Source organism: Pongo pygmaeus, chromosome 15, assembly GCF_028885625.2.
Source record: "Pongo pygmaeus isolate AG05252 chromosome 15, NHGRI_mPonPyg2-v2.0_pri, whole genome shotgun sequence".
NCBI lineage: Eukaryota > Metazoa > Chordata > Mammalia > Primates > Hominidae > Pongo > Pongo pygmaeus.
In genome coordinates this window covers 53,055,156-53,081,705 of record NC_072388.2, presented here as the reverse complement: position 1 = coordinate 53,081,705, position 26,550 = coordinate 53,055,156, and the positions used below count along the sequence as shown (strand labels likewise).

At 40.6% G+C, this 26,550-nt stretch overlaps 1 protein-coding gene across 1 annotated transcript; it reads right to left on the bottom strand.

Moving 5' to 3' along the window:
* Positions 1-2,297: 2,297 nt before the first annotated feature.
* CDKN3 (cyclin dependent kinase inhibitor 3) lies at positions 2,298-25,436 on the bottom strand. The gene is made up of 8 exons (XM_054449145.2): positions 25,309-25,436; positions 22,423-22,505; positions 20,892-20,947; positions 13,705-13,749; positions 10,788-11,010; positions 6,561-6,592; positions 4,540-4,643; positions 2,298-2,524 (listed from the first exon to the last, which is right to left on the bottom strand). Exons 1-8 carry the CDS (start codon positions 25,315-25,317, stop codon positions 2,438-2,440), a joined length of 639 nt encoding a protein of 212 aa, XP_054305120.1. The 5' UTR covers positions 25,318-25,436; the 3' UTR covers positions 2,298-2,437.
* Positions 25,437-26,550: the final 1,114 nt, after the last annotated feature.

The following is a 26,550-nucleotide window of genomic DNA, read 5'->3' as shown; positions in this document are numbered from 1 at the left end:
CTGTAGTTTCTACTGAATACATATTTCTTTCATACCATTGTAAAGTTGAGAAATCCCTAGTTGAACCATTGTAGATTGGGGACTGTCTGTAAAAGATTGGCTAATGTAAATATCAATGACTGTCTAAAGTTTAATAGAAATTGTGATTTTTAAATTGTATATGGTTATAATACAAAAATCATGAAGAAGGCCAATCTGTTATTACAGTGTGTACTTAAAAAACATGCCTTTCTTGGGCCGGGCACGGGGGCCCATGCCTGTAATCCCAGCACTTTGGGAGGCCTAGGCGGGCAGATCACAACCTCAGGAGATTGAGACCATCCTGGCTAACACGGTGAAACTCCGCCTCTACTAAAAATACGAAAAATTAGCCGGGCATGGTGGTACGCACCTGTAGTCCCAGTACTCGGGAGACAGGAAGGAGAATCGCTTGAACCCAGGAGGCGGAGGTTACAGTGAGCCAAGATCGCACCACTGCACTCCAGCCTGGGCAACAGAGCGAGACTCCATCTCAAAAAAAAAAAAAAGCCTTTTTTGCTATAACTTTTGGTATTAATTATATGAGAAAATGAAATCCCTAGGTTAACCATTTAGATACTGCTGGGATATGTGATCCTCCTACCTTCCTTAGTATCCTCATAAAATGTTAAAAGTTCTAGAAGCAGCGTTATGTATAAAAGTACAGTCAGCCGTCTGTATCTATGGGTTCTAAATCCGCTGACTCAACCGCAGATTAAAACTTTGAAAAATAAATATACAAATAAAACCAATACAGTATAATAACTACACATCATTTACATTGTATTAGGTATTATAAGTAACTAGAGATGATTTAAAGTATACAAATACTATGCCATTTTATATCAGGGACTTGAGCATCCATGGATTTTGCTGTTGGGGGTGGGGTGGGGGGGTCCTGTAACCAATCCTCTGAGGATACCAAGGGATGATTCTATTAATATATTGATTTTATATTACAATATATAATAGTGCTCTGAAATTCCCAAACAGGGCTGGTCATTGTTTTGCAGTATTTTGTAATGAAATTCAAGCAGTTCAGCAGCAGCAAGAAGAGTAGTGTGAGACAAAATAAGATGTTTAGTCATTGTATGATTTTTTTTTTTTTTTTTGAGACGGAGTCTCTCTGTCCTCCAGGCTGGAGTGCAGTGGTGTGATCTCGGCTCACTGCAACCTCTGTACCCTGGGTTTGGCTGACTGCAGCCTCTGCCCCACCAGGTTCCAGCGATTCTCCTGCTTCAGCCTCCCAAGTAGCTGGGATTACAGGCGTGCACCACCACACCTGGCTAATTTTTGTATTTTTAGTAGAGATGGGGTTTCATCATGTTGGCCAGGCTGGTCTCAAACCCCTGACCTAAAGCGATTTGCTCACCTTGGTCTCCCAACGTGCTGGGATTACAGGCGTGAGCCACCATGCCCAGCCAGTCATTGAATAATTATTTAAAAATGAAATTTTGATGTGGTGAAACTTTGTCTTTTGTGGAAGTGCCTATGAGTCTGCAACCTGGTGGTCACTGCCAAATGGCCATTGGTTCACACTTGTAATTACCAGTAGCCAAGAGAGCCATGTGACTACTGTACGCCCTACTGAAACCACTGACTGTTAAAACAAGTGTGTCTGTTTGACACATTGTGTGTGATCCTTGTCTACAGCCCAAATGACTGTTTTGGGTAACTCAAAGTTGAATTTAAAGATGAAAAAAGATAGGTTTCATAGTATGGGGGAAGTGAAAGAGTGAGAGAGTTGGAAATTGTTAATCTGTAGCTAAATTCTTTATGAAATAAATGTGAAAGGATTAAGCTCATTCTGTGTAGTTCCTAGGGCGGAAAAAAGGTGGAGCAGCTGTCTGAACCTGTGAATTCCTCGTCTCTGAAAATGTTCCAGCAGATAGTGAATAAACACCCTTGGGGCTGATCCAGTACTGGGAGGGGGCGAGTGGAAGACTCACAGGATCCTTTTCAATTCCGTAGGTCTATGAAGTCAAAAGTGGAAGAAGTTTTGGGAGGAATAGATGGGGAGGGAGACATTTAAAAGTAAGTTTGGGCACTCATACCAATTCTCATACTTATTACTTTGTCATATGCTACCCAGTGGTTACAGTAAAATGAAGTAAAAGTGCAGTACTAAGTATTAAAAATAGGCAGTCAAATATTTTTCCAAATGCATGTTTTCAGCATTACCTCCAGGTAAAATATACCAGAACAACCAGTTCATTTCTAAAAGGAAAATTGCATACCAATTTTCCTATTCCTATAAGAAATGAAAGAGACACAGTGAGTTTTGTCAATAAAACTTTAGGAATATCTGCACATGTACATTTACATTCAAGTTGATAACACTGGTGGTTTCATTTCAGTACAAATTATGCTAGAGAACTGACATTTCAGACATGGTCATATATATGCTATTTGAATTCCTTTATCTTGATACAGATCTTGATTGTGAATCTCTTGATGATAGATGTGCAGCTAATTTGTCCCGAAACTCATGAAGATAATTGTATTGCTGAAAAAAGTAAAGATACATTGGAATACACTGTAGAAAACTAGTTTTCAGTGTGGGCACAATATTAGCAGGTATCAGGAATAAAAAAAAAATACTTGCTAAGCACAATTCTACATCTTTTTGGGTAAGGAAGCATTTGCATCATGGGGGAGTTTTATCTTTTAGTAAAGCCATATAGTAGTGTGAAAAACTATTGTTCTACAAGTCTCTCAAAATCAGAAGGTGAAATGAAATATAGATGGATATGTTTTAAGTCTAAAATCCTTTCTCTCTACTTACAGGACCAAATAAGATTAAAACAGTATATAATGGCATTATTTTTGCTTACATTTTTCCCCTCTGGTAAGAAGGACAGAGCACTTTCTGTAGCAAGTAACTGGTATATTTGACAAAATCCATTTCTCAATTTACAGAAGCCCTAGTCTTCTGCTTTTTGTGATGACATAATGCACTAGGGATAATTTTCATAGACAATATTTTTTAAAAACAAACCGTATTGCTAATCTCAGCAGATAAGCAAAATAAAAGCTTTAAATAATTTATTTGGAGTTTTAATAGCTTCCCAGAAGATATTCTTACTCTGCCAATCATCTCATTTCATATCCTTATTGAGATGTGGAAACTGCATTGCTAACACCAGCAAGCCTGTTTGCCACAGAATGCTGAGGTGATAAACTGACAGTCTGTAGTAATATAGGCTTAATTATCTGCAATGTTAAAGATGTAAAACTTACGGATATTCATATATACATCTGGCCATGGCCATGTATTTTGTTTTCAAGAGAAGAGAGGCGAACTTTTTGGATTTGAAGCATCATTTGATTTTTTTTTTGAGACAGGGTCTCGCTTTGTCGCCCAGGCTGGAGTGCAGTGGTGTGATCTCGGCTCACTGCAACCTCTGCCTCCCAGGTTCAAGCGATTCTTGTGCCTCAGGCTCCCAAGTAGCTGGGACTACAGGCACACAAAACCACCCTGGCTAATTTTTGTATTTTTAGTAGGGACAAGGTTTCGTTATGTTGGCCAGGCTGGTCTCCAACCCCTGGCCTTAAGTGATCCACCCAGCTCAGCCTCTCAAAGTGCTAGGATATAGGCATGAGCCACCGCTCCTGGCCGCATCGTTTGATTTTAACATAAGGAGAGTTGTCTGTTTCAGACGTGTACAGTGGAGTGGATCCTGTATGGATTGTCCCGTTAATGACCTTATTTAAACCCTAAGAATCAGGTTGCTTGGTGAATTTGTCAGTAATTATGATAATTCACTGTTAATGACACTGGATTAGACCTCCAACCCTGGGAAGATGGGCTCTCAAGTCTAGGGAGCTGCCTAACGGCCAGGATTCTTTGGTGCCCACTCCTCTGATGAGCGGATTCTAATGCTGAGAGGGCACGCTTCCGAAAGGAAGGCACATTAGCTTTACAGATCTACAAAGTGAAGTGAAATCTGCAGAATGTTTTCAGTAACATGATTAATACAATATCCTTGGCATTGCTAGTGCAGTGTTTTGAAGTGTTAGGGGAATGTACATGTGGAAGATGTCCCCAGTTATCCACCGCAAAGGATAATTAGCACTGCTTTCCATTTTTTGTATTATAGTCATTCATCTGTCTTTATTAAATGTTTTGGTGATATAATAGGATCTTCCATAGATTTTTTTTGGCCAAGAATCTACCCAAGAACCTACCAAGTTTATATTAATAATAACCATCTCATTGTTCTCGGTGAGAGGATCCATTCCCAAAACTGACTGGGGCAAAAACTGAGCAGTAGGTAGATCCTGGAAAAGTAAACCAGGAAGTTCAAATTTTCATTATTTTGTTTGAAATACTGTGTGCTTTTTTAGACTACCTGGATTATATTTACGTGTAAATTTTTAAAAACTAAAAGCATAAGCAAGTGGTATTTGAATAACAGAGTGCTTTGGATTTTCATTTCACTGCCCTTTTGCTTACATATGAATCTGTATTTGTAACAGCGACCCCAACCACAACCAAGCAAGCACCGCCCACCTCCTCACCTTGATGGTCTGTATTGCCCCGGATCCTCTTAAGTCTCGCAGGCTGTCTATGGCTTGCTCTGGTGATATTGTGTCAGACAGGTATAGTAGGAGACAAGCAGCTACTAATGGAACATGACAGAAAAATAATATGTTATTAAATAACTAGTGACAGGGTAGAGGATTTTATATTTAATAAGACTTCTGTTGATACAGAAGACTGGTGTAATTGTTCCAAATGAATTAAAAGACTGAGACTTTTAGTGTGTGTTTTTGACAGTTAAATTATGATCTTAAATCACCATATGGTTGAATTAAAGTTTAACACTGGCTTCATTCTTTCATCCATTTAAAGTGTTCATCCATTCAGTGATTTTAGTATATTCACAGATATGTGCAACCATCACCACAGTCAATTTTAAAGCACTTCATCACCTCAGAAAGAAGTGTACCCTTTTGCTATCATCCTCTATTCCCCATCAACCCCTGCCATAGGCAACCACTAGTGTACTTTGTCTCTGTAGATCTGCCTATTCTAAGCAATGACATAAATGGAAACATACAATATTTTTGTGTGTGTGTCTGCCTTCTCTTATAATGTGTTCAGGGTTCATACATATTGTAGCATATGTCTGTATTTAATTCCTTTTTATGATCAAATAATATTCCATTGTATGGATATGCCACATTGTGTTTATCCGTTCATCAACTGATGTACATTTAGGCTGTTTCCATTTTTTGGCTATTATGATTAATGCTGCTACAAACATTTGTATACAAGTTTTTGGGTATATACTTTGGAGTGAAATTGCTGAGTCATATGTTAATGTTTACCTGTTTGAGGAACTACTGCCAGACTATTTTCCAAAGCAGCTGCACCATTTTACATTCCCACCAACAGTGCATGAGGGTTCGAATTTCTCTACATCCTTGCCAATACTTGTTATTTCTCATGTTTTTTATAATACCCTTCCTAATTGGTGTCAAGTGGTATCCACTGTGGTTCTGATTTGCATTTCCTGATGATTAATGATGTTGAGCATCTTTTCGTGTGCTTATTGACTATATGCGTATCTTGCCTGTAGAAAGGTTTATTCGGATACTTTGCCCATTTTTCAATTGTGTTGTTTATTATTATTATTATTTTTTTTTTTTGAGAGAGAGAGGATCTCACTTTGTCATCTAGGCTGGAGTGCAGTGGCGTAAACGTGGTTCACTGGTGCCTTGACCTCCTGGGCCCAGGCAGTCCTCCAGCCTCAGTCCCACAAGGAGCTGGGACTACAGGCATGCACCACTATGCCTGGCTAATTTTTGTATTTCTTGTAGAGATAGGGTTTCACCATGTTGCTCATGCTGTTCTCAAACTCCTAAACTCAGGTGATCTTTCTGCCTTGGCCTCCCAAAGTGCTGAAATTACAGGCATAAGCCACGACGCCTGGCCTATCTTTATTGCTGAGTTGTAAGAGTTCTTTTTATATTCTGGATACAAATCCCTTATCAAATATATAGATTGCAAATATTTTTTCCTATTCTATGGGTTGTCTTGTCATTTTGATAGTATTCTTTGAAACACAAAAGCTTTCAATTTTGATATCATCCAACACTAAAAAAATAACTACTACTCCAGTGTGGCATTTCATGAACTCTTTTTGTTTTTCCTAGTACATTTAAAAAATTTTTAAATTAATATATAGTAATTAACTTTGGTATTCATAAATAGTTACTTATGGAAACTATTTGGAAGTTACTGTATTATAACACCTACATAGGAAGAACATCAAAAAATGTTAAAAAATAAGAATGCAGGTGTTAAGACTTGTAAATGATGTTTTGCCAGAATCCTCCAGAACAATGCTGATAATACCTCCCACTCCCACCCAAGCTTTCCAGGGAACACCATGTTTAGGGCCTTAAGTAATCTTTTGAGTCTTAGCAAACTTATATTTTGGTTGGTTCCATTTTAATACAAAATGAACATACAGTCTGGAAACAGAAGTTTGTCTATTTTGCGGTTAAAAAAATAATAGAAATATATTTCTTACCAAGACAAGATCTCCCAAGTCCTCCATAGCAGCTGAAAGGGAAATACAGTTTTGAAGTTTGTACATTTCATTCCATCCCTAGTTACAACTAAAGACTTGCTCTTTCTGCCTTCTATTTACAACTCTAATGCCTAGCACAGTGCCTTGCACACGAAGATTAATAAATATTTTTGGTTTAATCAACTGAGAGCAAGGTGTGCTTATTTCTTTGTTGGGAGGAATTCTGAACGCCTCTAAGCATCAAGATAGGCAGAGTCTTTTTAATGACCTCTTTAGGCTTCAAGATCCACATCTGAGAAATGGAGCATGTTACCAATAGATAGAAATCAGACTTTTACCAACTGTCACTTTGATTATTCCTCTGTCTAAACAAAATCTGAGTGGTTACCGGACAAATGCCATGTAGATAATAACCATTCATGTATCTAAAGGAGTCCAGTGATAGGGTATCACCGAAGTCTGTAGCATGGGCTCTGGAGCACCACTGCCTGGGCTTGAGTCCTGGCTCTGCCACTTATTAGATGTGTAAAGCTAAGCAAGTTATTTAATCTCTCTGGGACTCAGCCTTTTCACCTTTAAAATGGTGACAGCAATAGTACGTACACCAGAGTGAGGATTAAATGAGGCTCACAAATGAGTGAGCATTTGCCAAGGACTTAGAACACAGCTTTGCGCAGAGTAAGAAGTAAATGAACATTAGCTGCTGTTATCTAGCACTGTAAAGAAATTAGCAGTTTTGTATAACTGGATTTTCCAGAAAAATGGAGATTAACCCTCAGTAGCAAAACTATTCATTTAAATCATTTTCAAAGATCCTAAAAAATGTATTACATGCTTCCTAATGTACTTAGAGGGTATACTGAGCCTAATTTAGTGTAGATGACTTATCATTATGGACATCAATTACTGTATTGTATTATAGGTAAAGCTGTAGATATATATTTTGCCTTAGGATGTGAAATAGAGGACCGAATAGGTACTGACCCCTAGTCTTACTCATGAACTTGCTTTCCACAAAGTGTTCCAGACATGGGCCTGTTTCAGAGATCTGGATCTGCCATATAAAGGTAGAGGCTGGGCATGATGGCTCAGGCCTATAATCCCAGTACTTTGGGAGGCCAAGGTAGGAGGACTGCTTGAGTCCAGTAGTTTAAGACCAGCTTTGGCAATAAAGTGAGACCCTGTCTCTCCAAAAAAAAAAAAAAAAAAAAAAAAAAAAAGCCTGGCACAGTGGCGCACACCTGAAGTCCTAGCTACTCGGGAGCCTGAGGTGGGAGGATCGCTCGAGCCTGGGAGTTCAAGGCTACAGTGAGCTATGACAGTGCCACTGCACTCCAGCCTGGGTGACAGAGAGAGACAACTGCCTTATTAAAAAAAAAAAAAAAGATCAAGATAGAACACTTCAGTGTCTTTTTGCAAGATTAATACTATTTTATACCTTTTGCTATTTTCATCTTTTCTCTTCTATTTAATGAACTCCTACTCATCTTTTAAAACCTCAAATTTCATTTCCTAAAATGCCTTTGTGCTCCTACAGAAAGGATCATTTTCCTGTGTGCTGCCTCTCCTGTCTTATTGCACTTAAATGGTAGTGTTAGTTATAGGTTCCTCGAAGGTGGGGACTGTGCCTCCTTTGGTAGTCTCAGCATGTGGTACATGGTAGGTGTTACTGGTTGAATTATGTCCCCCTTAAAAGACATGCTGAAGTCCTTATCCTGTACCTGTGAGTGGGACCTTATTCAGAATTTGAGTCTTTGCAGGTATATTCAAGTTAAGACGAAGTAGAGCGGGCCCTCATCCTAGATGACTAGTGTCCTTACACGAGGACAACACCATGCCAAGACACAGACACACAAGGAAGCGTGTGATGACAGAGGCAGACTGGAGGGATTTGGCTGCAAGCCAAGGCCTGCCACTGATTGACAGCCACCACCAGAAGCTAGGAAGAGGCACGGAAGGACTCTCCTCAGTCTCAGGGGGCATGACTCTGCTCTCAACTTAATTTTGGACTTACATCCTCTAGAAATGGGAAAGAAGAAATTTCTGCTGTTTTCAGCTACCTGGTTTGTGGTACTTTGTTACAATAGCCCCAAGAAACTACAAAATACAGTAGGCAAGCAGTGTTGTTCACTGATTTTATAAAGGGCTGCAAATGTCCAGGCAGAACCAGTGAGACAGCACTGGTAGACAACAGGACAGTGAAAAAGGTTTACCAGATCCTGTTGCTGAAGGATAAGCTCTATAGCTGTCTAGAAGTGTGGGTCCTCAAAGATGGCAGAATGGATAGAAAATAAACTAGTTACTGTAGGACACCTTCGAAAGCTCTAGGACAATGAAAAATTCCAGTTGTCAGATGCTTTATTTTATGGGAGACTGAAACATTCAGCATATGCAAAGTCACCCATCTACTGTCTATCCTGTTTGTACTCTGCACAAACATCAGAGCATTTGGGTTGCCAGAACCAGCTAGAGTAGAATTTGTTAAGCTTCACTTCACTGAACAGAGCTAGTTTGATTTCTGGAAACTTTTCAGTAGAGGCTGCTTTCAAAAATTTATTTGAAAAAAGAAAAAAAGATCTCAAAATGGTTTGAAAAATAGGGCCCTATGTTGGAAAATATTTTTCCCCAGCTACATTTAACTATCTAATACTATTTTACCTATATGTATCAGAAACTTTCACATCAACAACTGGATCTATTTGAAATTTAGCTTTTATAATTAGTACTGGTTAAGTGACTATGCTTTTCCATAGAGGAAGATGGGAAACAATACGATGTAGAATGGCTTCTAGTTCTTTACTGCATATTCTGCAAACTATATTTCTCTGTATGTCAGAGTTCAGTTTGGCCACAAACAGGTGTGTGTCCCCAAAGACCCTAGTACTAGTTGGTTTGCCTTCAGAACTGGCACTGTTGGCATGAGGCCCCTGGGCTATAGGTTTAAGGGGAGAAGTTGGCTGGGCTTGTCCTATCACTAGGTGCCCTGAGAACCTCATGGCTATTTGATATAATTTCTATACTTCTAGCTCAAAGCAATGCCCTTAAGGAACTTGGGGCTTTTGAGGTCGTAAACTATTTAATACCCTACCTTATTCCAGAAAGGATTAAGCAGGTTATTAGAATATGAAATGTATATTATGCACAGCAAAGGCCAGTTTCCTGCCCATGGCTGGCTTTCTGTTGCTTTGTGTGTTTCACTTCTGGCAGAGCATCTCTTGTTTATTATCCACATCGCCCCTTTGAATCTTTGCCATGCTACTATCTACTGCCCACTGCCACTCTCTCCGGCCTTCCTCCAAGCTGCTTTTCTTTCCTCCTCAGTTTGTCCCCTTTCCTTACCCATCTTATTTTGTTTTAAACTTTCACACCAGCAGCTTGTGTTTTTATAGCCACTGACACACAATGAGAGGCCCTCTTTCAATCTGTTAGCAGAGTCATATCATCAAATGTAATTTTCAAGTCATATTTTTAGGATTGCTTATTATTTAGAGGTCACTTTTTTGGTAGCTAATTTTGAAAAAGTCGACTTTCTTTCTTTATTTTTTTTTTTAGATGGGGTCTCCCTGTCACCCAGGCTGGAGTGCAGTACTGTCACCTTGGCTCACTGCAACCTCTGTCTCCCAGGCTCAAGCAGTCCCCCCACCTCAGCCTCCTGAGTAGCTGGGACTACAGGCACGTACCACCACGCCTGGCATGTTCTTTTGTATATTTTTTGCAGAGATGGGGTTTTGCCATGTTGCCCAGGCTGGTTTCGAACTCCTGAGCTCAAGTGAGCCACCCACGACAGCCTCCCAAAATGCTGGGATGACAGGCGTGAGCCACTGCACCTGGCCAAAAAATAGATTTTCTTGCTATTGAAAGCAACTAAGCAATTGAAAAGCTAATAAGTGAGGCGGTGATGGTTAGGAGGAGAAAGGTGGGTCCCAAAATTGCAACTAAAGGTCTAAGACTAAAGGAAAGAAATAAAAAAAAAAGCTTGTAACCTTGTTCTAATAATTTCCAAATCTACTCATTTATTATCCCTACTCTTGAAAAGTAATAACAGCACATATTTGACTACTTACCCTGTACCAGACATTGTGCCAGTGCTTTTCTAGTGCATTATTACCTTTTAATCCTTACAACAAACTATGAAGTAGGTAATAACTGAATAGGGCTACCATAATTCCAGAAATCATTTTGACTGAGACATTTCTCACATAGTGTATGGAGAAAAGAAGAACGTACTGTATTAAGGTTTTTCGGTAATTTTTAAGGCAGATTGTAAGCTCTTCCATTATTTCACAGCAGCTGGCTATGTCAGGAGTCCCTCCATCTGCGATTGGATGATGATGGGTGATAATTCCACATTGCTGGTAGAGATCCAGAAGGTTTGGGACTCTATATTTTGACAGTTCCCCTCTGGTGCAGAAAACAAATATGTCTTGTATACCACAGCTCTTTAGTTCTTCTGCCAATAGACCAGGATACACAGACACACACACATAGAAAACATCACACATTTAAATACCATCAAGAGGGAGAATATGAAGTTAAGTTTCTTAAGCCAAACGAATACCAAATGACAATTTATAAATCTGAAGTGCCTATTGATATGTCTGAATCAAAAGGTGTCTAGAATTAAACCTCATATTACAAGTCAAAATGCCTTTTACTGAATTTCAAAATAAGTCAATTGCTGTTCTTGCAAAAAAAATTTTTTTTGCAATAAATACTGCTTTAAAATAACTTTTTTTTTTTTAAATTTTTTTTTGAGATGGAGTCTTGCTCTGTCGCCAGGCCGGAGTGCAATGGCACGATCTCGGCTCACTGCAACCTCTGCCTCCCAGGTTCAAGTGATTCTCCTGCCTCAGCCTCCCAAGTAGCTGGGATTACAAGCATGTGCCACCACACCCCGCTAATTTTGTATTTTTAGTAGAGACGGGTTTCACCATGTTGGTCTGGCTGGTCTTGAACTCCCGACCTCAGGTGATCTGCCCGCCTCAGCCTCCCAAAGTGCTGGGATTACAGGCATAAGCCACCATGCCTGGCATAAAATAACTCTTAAAACACTTAAAAGTGAGTAGCAAATATGGTTGATTTTGTGAGAAAAAGAAGAAAAGTGCTATCAATTAAGGTATGATAGATCTATGTTCAATTAAGGATGATAGCACTTTTTTTCTTTTTCTCACAAAATCAACCATGTCTGCTACTTCATCACTTAGCTGTTTGCTTGACTCTGAGTATTGTATATAAAATCTCCAGCATGGCCATGGTGTCAGAGTGCTAGTATTCTCCCTCATATCTGCACTGTAATGCATCCTTGTGTATTTAATTTTATAGACTAGGTCGCCAGTAAATAAAACATTACCTGTATTAAACTTATATGACCTAGCTATTCTCATTATAATGATACGAATACTATAGGCATTCTATACACTGGGACTTCTTTATGGCAATATTAACTATTGAGCATTTGGTTTAAAATAAACAACTCTGGATGATATAAGTGCTCCCAACTCCAGCCCTCTCCCTGCCCCTTAAATCCAAGGACATTTACCTATTTAAGTACAAAGTACCTTCTCATGAACTAATCCCTGAGATGTACGGTACTGTACATCTATTTGCCTCTTGTACACATTTGGTAATTTTTATTATCCAGTGATTTTCCAACTTTCTGAGAAAGGGCTAAGAAAGTATCTCAGGAACTGCTGCAGGGAGAGTCTAGGTCTCCAATCAAACATATTGACCTGTTTTATGTACTGGATTCCATTTAAGATTTCATTGCAGAAAAAAAATTTTTTTGAAAAAAATTGGAAATCGTTTTTATAGAAAATGCTAAATGAATATGACATTCCAAAATGTACAAGACTGACTTTGAACCAATGATTTAAATTACATATATTTTGCTTATGATCTAAATGTTCTCCAAATAGAAATTTCCTAGCATGGTGGGTGTGTCTAAAGCAGAAAATTTTTATAAATACTACAAGGGTCAACTATCTATTAGCGTCTTTAAGTCTTTTTTTGGTAGGTAAGGAATACTTTTTTTTTTTTTTTTGAGGCAGGGTCTTGCTCTGCCACCAGGTTGGAGTGCAGTAATGCAATCTCAGCTCATTGCACTCCAGCCTGGGTGACAGAGCAAGACCTTGTGGTCTCGGCACCATCTCAGCTCACTGCAGCTTTGACCTCCTGGGCTCAAGCGATCCTCCCACCTCAGCCTCCCAAGTTGCTGGGACTACAAGCACGTGCCATCATGCCCAGTTAATTTTTGTATTTTTTGCAGAGACAGGGTTTTGCCTTGTTGCCCAGGCTGGTCTCGAACTCCTGAGCTCAAGCGATCAACCTGCTTCGGCCTACCAAAGTGCTGGGATTACAGGTGTGAACCACTGCACCTGACCAGGAATAAATTTTTAAAAGTACATTAGCAAACTGATGTTCCAGAATAACCACGAAAAGTTTTTAAGATTCAGAAAATCTATACTGGTTAGAATCAAGCAATATATACGTTTTAATTTGCCATACTATAAGGATATTGGTAGGACTAGTAGGTTTGAGACATTCCAGGCCAATCAGAATAAAATCTTTTGAAAATCCACATTTGTTAGTGTCATGCAATATGTAAATTCCAAATTGGAGCAGATTATGAGGATTATTAGACTAGTGGCTATAATGGTATGAAGATCCTTGAGCATGCAACAACCAGTTCCCATTCTGTCTTTTCCATCTAGATGCTGGCTCTCAAAATTTTCCATCCAGGATTCACAATTTCACTGCTAACTTGGAGTTTCCAGCTCATGTTTAATTTCTGCTACCACAGTCAAGTCTGCAAGGAATAGTAAAGACTTGGGGGGAGCAATATGTCAGTTTTCTATTTACATACTTTTTTCCTGCCAACTTCTACATTCTAACCTCAAATGTAGTTTATATGTATAATATAACTACACAACAATCAGTGAAAAGCAACTCCATGGTTAGATAAATGATGGTCTTCACAAATACCTCTTTACATATCAGAATAAGTCTATAGTTTGAAACTTTATAAAATATTGAAAATTTATTGCTATATTAAAAATAAACTATGATTTGTTCTTTTTGACAGAGAGATTTTCAGTGCTATTTATTTAAAAAACCCATGAGTGTGGTTGTGTGATATTACACCTACCTGTATCTTTTTGGACATTTCTTCTAACATCTTTAAATTTACAACCTATAAGTAATAATAAAGCAAGTAAAAAAGTCAGTTTTTCGTCATATGTTAACAGGTATGTTTAAACACTTATATAGCTACTTTATAAAGTCATTTCACATAATCATTTATATGTTTCAATTATATTTTGAATATGAATTTCAGTTTCTTATATTTCTAGGAATATAATTACAGGGATTCATCCTAATCAAGGATTCTGTATTCTGTGTTTCTTCTGTAACAAGTACCTGGTTGTAGTCCTCAGCCTCATTTGTACTCCAGGATTTAAGCTTTATTAAGATTGGCAAAGCACAAGTGTAGGGCTGTGACTGCAGATCTGGAAGGGCTGAAAGGTAGATCTATGTTCCTTTAACTATAGTCCACCATGAGGGCTTCGCAAAGTGTGTTCCCCAGTGCTGATGGTCTGTGAAATTTACTTATTGCCAAGTATAGAGAATGATGTGTTAGTTGACCAAATACTTGTTCTAAATATATTGTTGGCATGGATGTGGTGAAAAGGGAACACTTTTACACTGCTGGTGGAAATGTAAACTAGTACAACCACTATGGAAAACAGTGTGGAGATACCTTAAAGAACTAAAAGTAGAACTGCCATTTGACCAGCAATCCTACTACTAGGTATATACCCAGAGGAAAAGAAGTCATTATATGAAAAAGATAACTTGCACACACATGTTTATAGCAACATAATTTCCAACTGCAAAAATGTAAAACCAGCCCAAATGCCCATCAGTTAATGAGTAGATAAAGAAAATGTGAGATTCCCGGGCAAGATGGCCAAATAGGAACAGCTCTGGTCTGCAGCTCCCAGCGAGACCAAGGCAGAAAGAAGACAGGTGATTTCTGCATTTCCAACTGAGTGGTACTTGGAATGCCAGCAAGACAGAACCATTCACTCCCCTGGAAAGGGGGCTGAAGCCAGGGAGCTGAGTGGTCTTGCTCTGTGGATCCCACCCCCAATGGAGCCCAACAAGCTAAGATCCACTGGCTGGAAATTCTCACTGCCAGCACAGCAGTCTGAAGTCAACCTGGGATGTTCCAGCTTGGTGGGGGGAGGGGTGTCCACCATTATTGAGGCTTGAGTGGGCAGTTTTCCCCTCACAGTGTAAACAAAGCCAGCCGGAAGTTTGAACTGGGTACGGAACCCACCACAGTGTGGAAAAGCCACAGTAGCCAGACTGCCTCTCTAGATTCCTCCACTCTGGGCAGGGCATTTCTGAAAGAAAGGCAGCAGCTTCAGTCAGGGGTTTATAGATAAACTCCCTTCTCCCTAGGAGAGAGCACCTGGTGGAAGGGATGGCTGTGGGCACAGCTTCAGCAGACTTAAACATTCCTGCCTGCTGGCTCTGAAGAGAGCAACAGATCTCCCAGCACAGTGCTCGAGATTTGCTAAGGGACAGACTGCCTCCTCAAGTGGGTCCCTGAACCCCGTGCCTCCTAATGGGGAGACACCTCCCAGCAGGGGTCGACAGACACTTCGTACAGGAGAGCTCCAGCTGGCATCTGGCAGGTGCCCCTCTGGGACGAAACTTCCAGAGGAAGGAGCAGGCAGCAATCTTTGCTGTTCTGCAGCCTCCACTGGTGATACCCAGGAAAACAGAGTCTGGAGTGGACCTCGAGCAAACTCCAGCAGACCTGCAGAAGAGGGGCCTGACTGTTACAAGGAAAACTAACAAACAGAAAGCAACAGCATCAACATCAACAAAAAGGACGCCCACACAGAAACCCCCATTCAAAAGTCACCAACATCAAAGACCAAACGTAGATAAATCCACGAAGATGAGGAAAAACCAGAGCAAAAAGGCTGAGAATTCCAAAAACCAGAACACCTCTTCTTCTCCAAAGGATCACAACTCCTCGCCAGCAAGGGAACAAAACTGGACAGAGAATGAGTTTGATGAACTGACAGAAGTAGGCTTCAGAAGGTGGGTAATAACAAACTCCTCCAAGTTAAAGGAGCATGTTCTAACCCAATGCAAGGAAACTAAGAAACTTGATAAAAGGTTAGAGGAACTGCTAACTATAATAACCAGTTTAGAGAAGAACATAAATGACCTGATGGAGCTGAAAAACACAGCAGGAGAACTTCATGATGCATACACAAGTATCAATAGCTGAACCGATCAAGCAGAAGAAAGGATATCAGAGATTGGAGACCAGCTTAATGAAATAAAGTGTGAAGACAAAATTAGAGAAAAAAGAATTAAAAGGAATGAACAAGGCCTCCAAAAATATGGGACTATATGAGTCAACCAAACCTATGTTTGACTGGTGTACCTGAAAGTGATGGGGAGAATGGAACCAAGTTGGAAAACACACTTCAGGATATTATCCAGGAGAACTTCCCCAGCCTAGAAAGACAGGCCAACATTCAAATTCAGGAAATATAGAGGACACCACAAAGATACTCCACGAGAAGAGCAACCCCAACACACATAATCATCAGAGTCACCAAGGTTGAAATGAAGGAAAAAAATGTTAAGGGCAGCCAGAGAGAAAGGTTGGGTTACCCACAAAAGGAAGCCCATCAGATTAACAGCAGATCTCTCTGCAGAAACCCTACAAGCCAGAAGAGAGTGGGGGCCAATATTCAACATTCTTAAAGAAAATAATTTTCAACCCAGAATTTCATATCCAGCCAAACTAAGCTTCCTAAGTGAAGGAGAAATAAAATCCTTTACAGACAAGCACATGCTGAGGGATTTTGTCCCCACCAGGCCTGCCTTACAAGAGCTCCTGAAGGAAGCACTGAACCTGGAAAGGAACAACTGGTATGAACCACTGCAAAAACATACCAAAATGCAAAGACCATCGGCGCTATGAAGAAACTGCATCAACTAATGGGCAAAATAACCAGCTAGCATCATAATGACAGGATCAAATTCACACATAACAATATTGACCTTAAATGTAAATGGGCTAAATGCCCCAATTAAAAGACACAGACTGGCAAATTGGATAAAGAGTCAAGACCCATTCGTGTGCTGTATTCAGGAGACCCATCTCACGTGCAAAGACACACATAGGCTCAAAATAAAGGGATGGAGAAATATTTACCAAACAAATGGAAAGCAAAAAAAAGCAAGGGTTGCAATTCTAGTTTTTGATAAAACAGACTTTAAACCAACAAAGATAAAAAAAGAAAAAGAAGGGGATTACATAATGGTAAAGGGATCAATGCAAAAGAAGAGCTAACTATCCTAAATACATATGCACCCAATATAAAAGCACCCAGGTTCATAAAGCAAGTTCTTAGAGACCTACAAAGAGACTTAGATTCCCACACAATAATAGTGGGAGACTTTAACACCCCACTGTCAATATTAGACAGATCAGCGAGACAGAAAATTAACAAGGATATCCAGAACTTGAACTCAGCTCTGGACCAAGCAGACCTAATTGACATCTACAGAACTCTTCACCCCAAATCATCAGAATATACATTCTTCTCAGCACCACATCACACTTATTCTAAAATTGACCACATAATTGGAAGTAAAACACTACTCAGCAAATGCAAAAGAACAGAAATCATAACAAACAGTCCCTCAGACCACAGTGCAATCAAATTAGAATTCAGGATTAAGAAACTCACTCAAAACTGCACAACTACATGGAAACTGAACAACCTGCTCCTGAATACTGGTAAATTAAGGCAGAAAAAAAGAAGTTATTTGAAACCAATGAGAACAGAGACACAATGTACCAGAATCTGCAGTGTTTAGAGGGAAATTTATAGCACTAAATGCCCACATGAGAAAGTGGGAAAGATCTAAAATCGACACCCTAACATCACAATTGAAAGAACTAGAGAAGCAAGAGCAAACAAATTCAAAAGCTAGCAGAAGACAAGAAATAACTAAGATCAAGCCGGGTGCGGTGGCTCATGCCTATAATCCCAGCACCTTGGGAGGCCAAGGCGGGTGGATCACGAGATCAGGAGATTGAGACCATCCTGGCTAACATGGTGAAACCCCGTCTCTACTAAAAATACAAAAAACATTAGCTGGGTGTGGTGGCAGGTACCTGTAGTCCCAGCTACTAGGGAGGCTGAAGCAGGAGAATGGCATGAACCCGGGAGGTGGAGCTTGCAGTGAGCCGAGATTGTGCCATTGCACTGTAGCCTGGGTGACAGAGCGAGACTCTGTCTCAAGAAAAAAAAAAAAAAAAGAACTAACTAAGATCAGAGCAGAACTGAAGGAGATAGAGACATAAAAAGCCCTTCAAAAAATCAATGAATCTAGGAGCTGGTTTTTTTGAAATGATTAACGAAATAGATAGACCACTAGCCAGAGAGAAGAATCAAATAGACACAATAAAAAATGATAAAGGGGATATCACCACTGAACCCACAGAAATACGAACTACCATCAGAGAATACTATAAACACCTCTAGACAAAAAAACTAGAAATCTAGAAGAAATGGATAAATTCCTGGACACATACACCCTCCCAAGACTAAACCAGGAAGAAGTCGAATCCGTGAATAGACCAATAACAAGTTCTGAAATTGAGGCAGTAATTAATAGCCTACCAACCAAAAAAAGCCCAGGACCAGATGGATTCACAGCTGAATTCTACCAGAGGTGCAAAGAGGAGCTGGTACCATTCCTTCTGAAACTATTCCAAACAATAGAAAAAGAGGGAATCCTCCCTAACGCATTTTATGAGGCCAGCATCATCCTGATACCAAAACCTGGCAGAGACACAACAAAAAGGAAAATTTCAGGTCAATATCCTTGATGAACATCGATGCGAAAATCCTCAATAAAATACTGGCAAACTGAATCCAGCAGCACATTAAAAAGCTTATCCACCACGATCAAGTCAGCTTCATCCCTGGGATGCAAGGTTGGTTCAACATATGTAAATCATTAAATGTAATCCATCACATAAACAGAATCAGTGACAAAAACCACATGATTATCTCAGTAGATCTGGAAAAGGCCTTTGATAAAATTCAACACCGCTTCATGCTAAAAACACTCAATAAACTAGGTATTGATGGAACGTATCTGAAAACAGTAAGAGTTATTTATGACAAACCCACAGCCAATATCATACTGAATGGGCAAAAGCTGGAAGCATTCCCTTTGAAAACCGTCACAAGACAAGAATGCCCTCTCACACCCCTCCTATTTAACAGAGTATTGGAAGTTCTGGCCAGGGGAATCAGGCAAGAGAAAGAAATAAAGAGTATTCAAATAGGAAGAGAGGAAGTCAAATTGTCTCTTTTTACAGATGACATGATTGTATATTTAGAAACCTCATTGTCTCATCCCAAAGCTGATAAGCAACTTCAGCAAAGTCTCAGAATACAAAATCAATGTGCAAAAATCACAAGCATTCCTATACACCAATAACAGACAAACGGAGAGCCAAATCATGAGTGAACTCCCATTCACAATTGCTACAAAGAGAATAAAATACCTAGGAGTAAAACTTACAAGGTATGTGAAGGACTTCTTTAAGGAGAACTACAAACCACTGCTCAAGGAAATATGAGAGGACACAAATGGAAAAACATTCCATGCTCATGGATAGGAAGAATCAATATCATGAAAATGGCCATACTGCCCAAAGTAATTTATAGATTCAATGCTATCCCCATCAAGCTACCATTGACTGTCTTCACAGAATTAGAAGAAACTACTTTAAATTTCGTATGGAACAAAAAAAGAGCCCATATAGTCAAGACAATCCTAAGTAAAAAGAACAACGCTGGAGGCATCACGCTACCTGACTTCAAACTATACTACAAGGCTATAGTAACAAAAACAGCATGGTACACATACCAAAATAGGTCTATAGACCAATGGAACAGAACAGAGGCCTCAGAAATAACACCATACATCTATAACCATCTGATATTTGACAAAACTGACAAAAACAAGCAATTAGGAAAGGATTCCCTATTTAATAAATGGTGTTGGGAAAACTGGCTAGCCATATGTAGAAAACTGAAACTGGACCCCTTCCTTACACCTTATACACAAATTAATTTAGGATGGATTAAAGACTTAAACCTAAGACCTAAAACTCTAAAAACCATAGAAGAAAACCTAGGCAATACCATTCAGGACATAGGCATAGGCAAAGACTTCATGACTAAAACACCAAAGGCAATTGCAACAAAAGCCAAAATTGACACATGGGATTTAATTAAACTAAAGAGCTTCTGCACAGCAAAAGAAACTATCATCAGAGTGAATAGGCAGCCTACGGAATGGTAGAAAATTTTTGCCATCTATCCATCTGACAAAGGTCTAATATCCAGAATCTACAAGGAACTTAAACAAATTTACAAGAAAAAAACAAACATCCCCATCAAAAAGTGGGGTTGTAAAGTATAATAAAAAAAGAAAATGTGAGATATACATACACACACACACACACACACACACATGCACAGACATGCCATGGAATACTACTCAGCCATGAAAAGGAACAAAATGGCACTCACAGCAACCTGGGTGGAACTGGAGACTATTATTCTTTTTTTTTTTTTTTTTTTTTTTGAGACAGTCTCACTCTGTTGCCAGGCTGGAGTGCAGTGGTGCGATCTCGGCTCACTGCAACCTCTGCCTCCTGTCAAAGCAATTCTCCTACCTCAGCCTCCCAAGTAGCTGGGAATATAGGCACGTGCCACCATGCCCAACTAATTTTTGTATTTTTAGTAGAGACGGGGTTTCACCATATTGTCCAGGATGGTCTCGATCTTCTGACCTCGTGATCTGCCCACCTCAACCTCCCAAAGTGCTGGGATTACGGGTGTGAATGACTGCACCCGGTCACTGGAGACTATTATTGTAAGTGAAGTAACTCAGGATTGGAAAACCAAACATCATATGTTCTCACTCATAAACAGGAGGTAAACTTTGAGGACACAAAGGCATAAGAATGATACATTGGACTTCAGGGGCTGGTGGGGAACAGGTGGGAGGGGGATGAAGGATAAAAGACTTCACATTGGGTACACTGTATACTGCTCTGGTGATGGGTGCAACCAAAATTTCAGAAATTGCCACCAAAGAACTTATTCATGTAACCAAACACCACCTGTTCCCCCAAAAGCTACTGCAATAAAAATATATTAAAAAATATATACATATTGATAGGAAGCCCATTATTGTGTTACCCACCTGGAAGAGCACATAAACCGAGAAACTGAGAACAATTCACTCGTGACAAAGATAGCCTGAAAAGAAGAAAAATTTATCATGTTTGGTTAAGTTTTTAAAAAAGTTATAAATGGAAATTCAGTTTAATCAATATGGGTGCTTGCCACCAAATAAAGTTGTGTTAAAGTTTTATAGTAGTCACAAAGTAAGAATTCACAGTTAAATATCAATATGTTGGTCACAAAAAAAAACAGAAAGACAAAGTTTTAAAACAGGGACTTATTTGCTTTGTTATTATTTAAGTCTTAAAAATGACAAGTTAGGCTGGGTGCAGTGGCTCATGCCTATGATCCCAGCACTTAGAGAGGCCAAGGCAGGCAGGCTGTTTGAGTCTAGGAGTTCAAGACCAGCCTGGGCAACATGGTGAAATCCTGTCTCTACAAAAAACAAGAAAACAAAAAACCAAGTTAATTTAAATTTACCTTAAAGATAATAATGCCTAGATTGCCAACAGGTAGTATATGGTGTACTTATGTTATCCTGTGGTATATTACCCGAGATAATTTGTATTAGTGATTTAGGAAAATGAATTGGAAAATGACTATCTGACAATTTTCTCCCCAGCATTTATTCTACATTAGTATTTTAAGATTTTTTTTATAGAACTTCCTTAACAGATATAATTTCATATGATGAAAACCACAGGTTTTTGGTTAAAAAGAAATAATGTGAAGAAATCATATTCCCAGTTTGCAGTACTCAGGGACAGAGGCTCACCTTGTCTGCATGTCAGAAGATGATTTAAAGGAAAACAGGAGGCATCATCTAAATACCACCTGACTTTGAAAATTAGATGAATTTTTGTGTTTAAATGGGAGTTTTAAGTGGAAATGGAAGGTAATGCTATTTGATGGCAGGACAAAAGACCTTTAGGACTCTCTTTCTCTTCTGACAGTAGGGATAGTGCTTTCTTAAGAAGACAATTATATTTGCAGTGATGAGAGAAAGCATTTGATTGCTCATTGTAAAGAATCCGGTATAACCATAAGTCACTTGCCAAGATTAAAAGGCTGATTTTATGTAGAAACTTTTTGTTATTGCATTGATGTGGCTTCTATCTTAAACAGAGTCTGTTGATAGACGCATTACTGTGACATTACTTCTAAGTATTACCTAGGATTTGATTTAATGAGAAATGATTAAATATCTCATCTCATATTTGGTATACTATTCTTTTGTCATAAAAGAATAAGTAGATTTTGATACTAAACGGGAGATTATTTCAATCCTACCTCTATTTCCTACTTACTTGCTTCTACTAAGTTAGTAGAAGGGCCAAAAAAAAAAGGGTCTTATTCTATATTATAGATAATAAATGAATCATGGAGTTAGAAGATCCCTTAATGATTAGAATTATATAATTAGAGGGGGATAATCCCTTAACATTTTCAATATGTGAACTACATTCTACTAAGATTATGATGTAACTAAATTTACATTTATGATGTAGATTGTGATTTTAGCTCATCATTGATCAGAAATGCTAACATACCATGATATCTGAATTGGAGTCTGTTCATCTTCAATAGGCTCTTCATCTGATGAGTCAAACTCACTTGTTTGTATTGAACTGGGCTTCAAAAGAAATGTTATGTTAAATAACTGTAAAGAATTTTTTTGTAGTTTTAGGATAGCTAATCCTTGTCTAAACACACACTGAATTCATATTTGCAATGTATTCAGCCATCAATCCAGAATGAGATCAGCAATATTAATAATAAATGACTGCTATTTACCTTCCTATTAATAATTATAGCACTGCATAGTGGAAAGAGAGTTGGATTGGGAACCAAGAAATCTGGCTTCTGATCTTGGTTCTGCCACTTACTGCATACTCTCTTACAAGCCACTTCAGTTGATTCTGGATCTCAATTTTCCTCAATTATAATGTGAGGAGATTTATTCATTCACAAATATTTCTTGGTCACCTTCATTTGCCAAACACTGGAGATGCAAAAGATCTATTGCCTGCCTTCAGTATGGCTGGAGAGACAGATGTGTGCATAGATTACAGAAGAAAGGTATTATGTAAGTGCTGAAATGGAAGCAGAACTATACACTGTGGAACAGAGAAGAGAGTGACCATGTAGGGAGCTGGAGAAGGCTTCACAGAGGAAATGCTTTAGCTGGGTTTTGAAGGAAGAGCAGGTTTTTAAGAAGATAGGAAAGGGAGGGTGCAGTGGCTCATGCCTGTAAATCTCAGCACTCTGGGAGGTGAAGGTGGGCAGATCACCTGAGGTCAGGAGTTTGAGACCAGCCTGGCTAACATGGCAAAACCTGGCTCTACCAAAAATACAAAAATTAACCGGGCATGGTGGCACATGCCTGTAATCCCAGCTACTCGGGAGGCTGAGGCAGGAGAATCCCTTGAACCCAGGAGGCAGAGGTTGCAGTGAGCCAGGAACACACCACTGCACTCCAGCCTGGCTGACAGGGCGTGACTCTGCCAAAAAAAAAAAAAAAAAAAAAAAAAAGAAGAAAAAAGAAAGGAAAGAAGTTAAGCCAAGGGCTTGTGTATTGAGGAACTATGATATCAAAATAGAGATGGAGTAGAGGAGATGAAGAAGTAGTTTTGCCCACCCCTTTTCTCAAAAAACATCCCCACATGGCCTAGTAGTTTGGTGGGGGTGGTGTAGGTGAAATAACCTGCCTGCAACTTTATGAATCACTAGACTAGAGAGATTGAGATAGACTTTGTATGCTGATCTAAGCAGTTGGAACTTAATCCTGCAGCATTTTGACATGGAAGACTTCTACACTCCTTGTTGAAATTTTAAGGAATCAAAAGAAAAAGAAAAAAACAAAACAGAATAAAACCCATACCCTTTTCTCACTCCCTAGTTGAAACCAACTGAAAGATAAGGAAATGGAGTTTTATTATTGAATATCAAATGGAGTATGCAGCTTAAAGCTGTTGCCATGTGGGCTTGCCCCTTGTTCACCCCAGAATTAGACAAATGTATCCACCCAGTCACAGGTGGCCATGGACAGTCTGGGGCTCCTGTGTGCCACAGAGTGGACCAGAAAGCACCTTCTGCAGGCAGGCAGGTAGGTAGATCCCAAGAAAGAAGGAAAGAAGAAGTTGAGATACTGGTGTTCAGTTCCTTCCAAACTCGGGGATCAGATAACTCAATGGGGACAGGTGGAGAAAGAGGCCAGGAGTGAAGGACAGCTGATGTCCCTCCACATGGCAACATAGGGATTAGCAAGTGTAACCACCTAATGCCCTTTCTAGCTCTGAAGCTATATTCTATAACAGTCTTGGTACTAGAAGATCACAGGACGGCTAATTTAGGCTATGGATTTTTTTTTCTTTCTTTCTTTTATCTCGAGACAGGGTTTTGCTCTGTCGCCCAGGCTGGAGGGCAGTGGTGTGATATCAGCTCACTGCAACCTCTGCCTCTTGGGTTCAAGATATTCGCGTGGCTCAGCCTCCCGAGTAGCTGGGATTACAGGCGTGCACTACCACGCTCAGCTAATGTTTGTATTTTTAGTAGAGATGGGGTTTCACCTTGTTGGCTAGGCTTGTCTCCAACTCCTGGCCTCAAGTGATCCGCCTGCCTTGGCCTCCCAAAGTGTTGGGATTACAGGCGTGAGCCACCACCCGGCGCTAGGCTATGGATTTCTGTTGCTTTGGCTCTATCTGAAGTATTATAATCAACTGCACCCAAAGGAAAGGCTTCCAGTAGGTTGTCAAGCCGGGCAGTAGGAAATATGGGTTAGTTGGGGGATCTTCAGCTCCTTGCCTGCATCTGTTTTTTCTTTAAAGCAGCTTTGATGATTCATATTTCAAATTCGTGTGGCACATTCACCAGGTTTATTAATCCTAACAGAGCCGGACGTTTCTGCTTCCCCAGGCCCTGTGATTCTGAACGTCACGGGAAAACAGCAGCATTGCCAGGTGGCCCTGGGGCATGGTGACAGCGGTGGTGTCGCCCACAAGCTGCGGGGTGGCATTCGTACTCAAGGTTTCCCCAGGCCCTGTGGGCGCAGGCAGCGCCTGGGCACCCTTCGGGGCTGGGGTATCGCGCCCACTCATCGCTGACACTCAAGCTCCTCGGCTCGGTTTCCTCGGTACAACGAGGCTCGGCCCTCTTTGGCTGGGCGGTTGGGAGGCTTATGAGACCCCGCAGGGGACAGGTGACAGCCCACAGCAGGTGCACAGCGAATGTCCGTCTTTCCTTCGTCGGCCACCGACCCTGCTCCTTCGTCTCTCGTGCCCGTGCGGGGCAGAGTCACCTCCCTGACCCGCAGGACGGTTACGGCGCAAGTCGCACTGCTACCAGGCTAGGGCTGCCCTCCGGCCCAGGATCGGGTCCCCGGGACCGCCTGCGTCCCTGCCGCCTCGCTCCTCCAAGCCCCAGCACGTCCGACTCACCGGCTTCATCGCTGGCCGCCCCACGTCGAGACCAGTGCCGCCTCCCTCTGCAGCGGCGGCGACTCACCGGTGCCCCGGCCGAGCCCGCGCCCCGCAGCTTAGCTCACTGGTTCGTCCTCCTGTGAGGTGGGCGCGGCGTCTTCCAGCAACCAATCAGATCCGCTCCTGGTTTCTTACTCCGCCTTTGGGTGGCCGAAGACTGGGCCTGTAATCGCTGATTGGTTCCTAGAAGACCTTTGAAAGACGCGCGGGAGGCGGGCCCTGTGGGACGTTGATTGGCTGGGAGGGCGCCCGCCTCCCGCCAGTTAGGAGAGTGCAGGGGGCGGAGGCGGGGCGGAAGAGTAAGAAGGCGGCCCTAGGCCTTGGGGGACGCTGGACAGTTTTGCTTTCTGATGGCAGGATGTCAGCGTGGTCCATAGGGTTGGGAGGTGATTTTTTTTTTTTTTTTGAGACGGAGTTCGCTCTTGTTGCCCAGGCTGGAGTGCAATGGCGCGATTTCGGCTCATCGCCACCTCCGCCTCCCGGATTCAAGCGAGTCTCCTGCCTCACCCTCCCGGGTAGCTGGGATTACAAGGATGTGCCACCAAGCCTGGCTAATTTTTTTATTTTTTGTAGAGACGGGGTTTCTCCATGTTGGTCAGGCTGGTCTGGAACCCGGGTTGGGAGTTTTTGTGTTTGTGACGGAGGTCTTACTATGTTGCCCAGGCTGGCCTCGAACTCCTGGCCTCAAGCAATCCTCCCACCTTAGCCTCCCTTGTAGCGGCTACGGTAGAGAGTTTTTGTTTAAGTTGTATTTATTTATTTTTATTTTTTAAGGGCTCAGGGAAGCACTGTATTGGATCGTCACATGAAAAACACATCACATAGACTTTGTAATTATATCTAGACATACAAATACTAGGGAAAAAACTAAAAAATTAGAGTATAAACATATTTTATATGCTTGAAGTTTTATCATTCCAGAAACTAGACAAGTTACAGTGTAGATCAATATCCCTGTCCCCCAAATATGAATTAAATTATATTGTGTGAAAGGGAAACTATAAAATGCCAGGTAAGATAGGTCTAAGGGCCAGTGTGTCTACATAATTAGCTGTCATCTTTTAAAAATGTGTTTGAGTATTTCTCCCCCTTCTCCAGTCCCCATTTAACTAGCCATGGGAAAGGAAGTCGCTTGGAGCAGATCTGAGAAAATATGCAGAAATTTCAGCCCCTGATTCATGTTGTGAAAGCCAATGGGTA

Excerpts from the sequence above, each read along its gene's own strand:
- CDKN3 (XM_054449145.2), bottom strand. Across the intron at positions 11,011-13,704 it reads AAATGTCCAAAAAGATACAG|AAGAACTAAAGAGCTGTGGT; the intron begins GTAGGTGTAATA and ends GTCTATTGGCAG. Across the intron at positions 6,593-10,787 it reads TACCGAAAAACCTTAATACA|CTGCTATGGAGGACTTGGGA; the intron begins GTACGTTCTTCT and ends TTTCCCTTTCAG.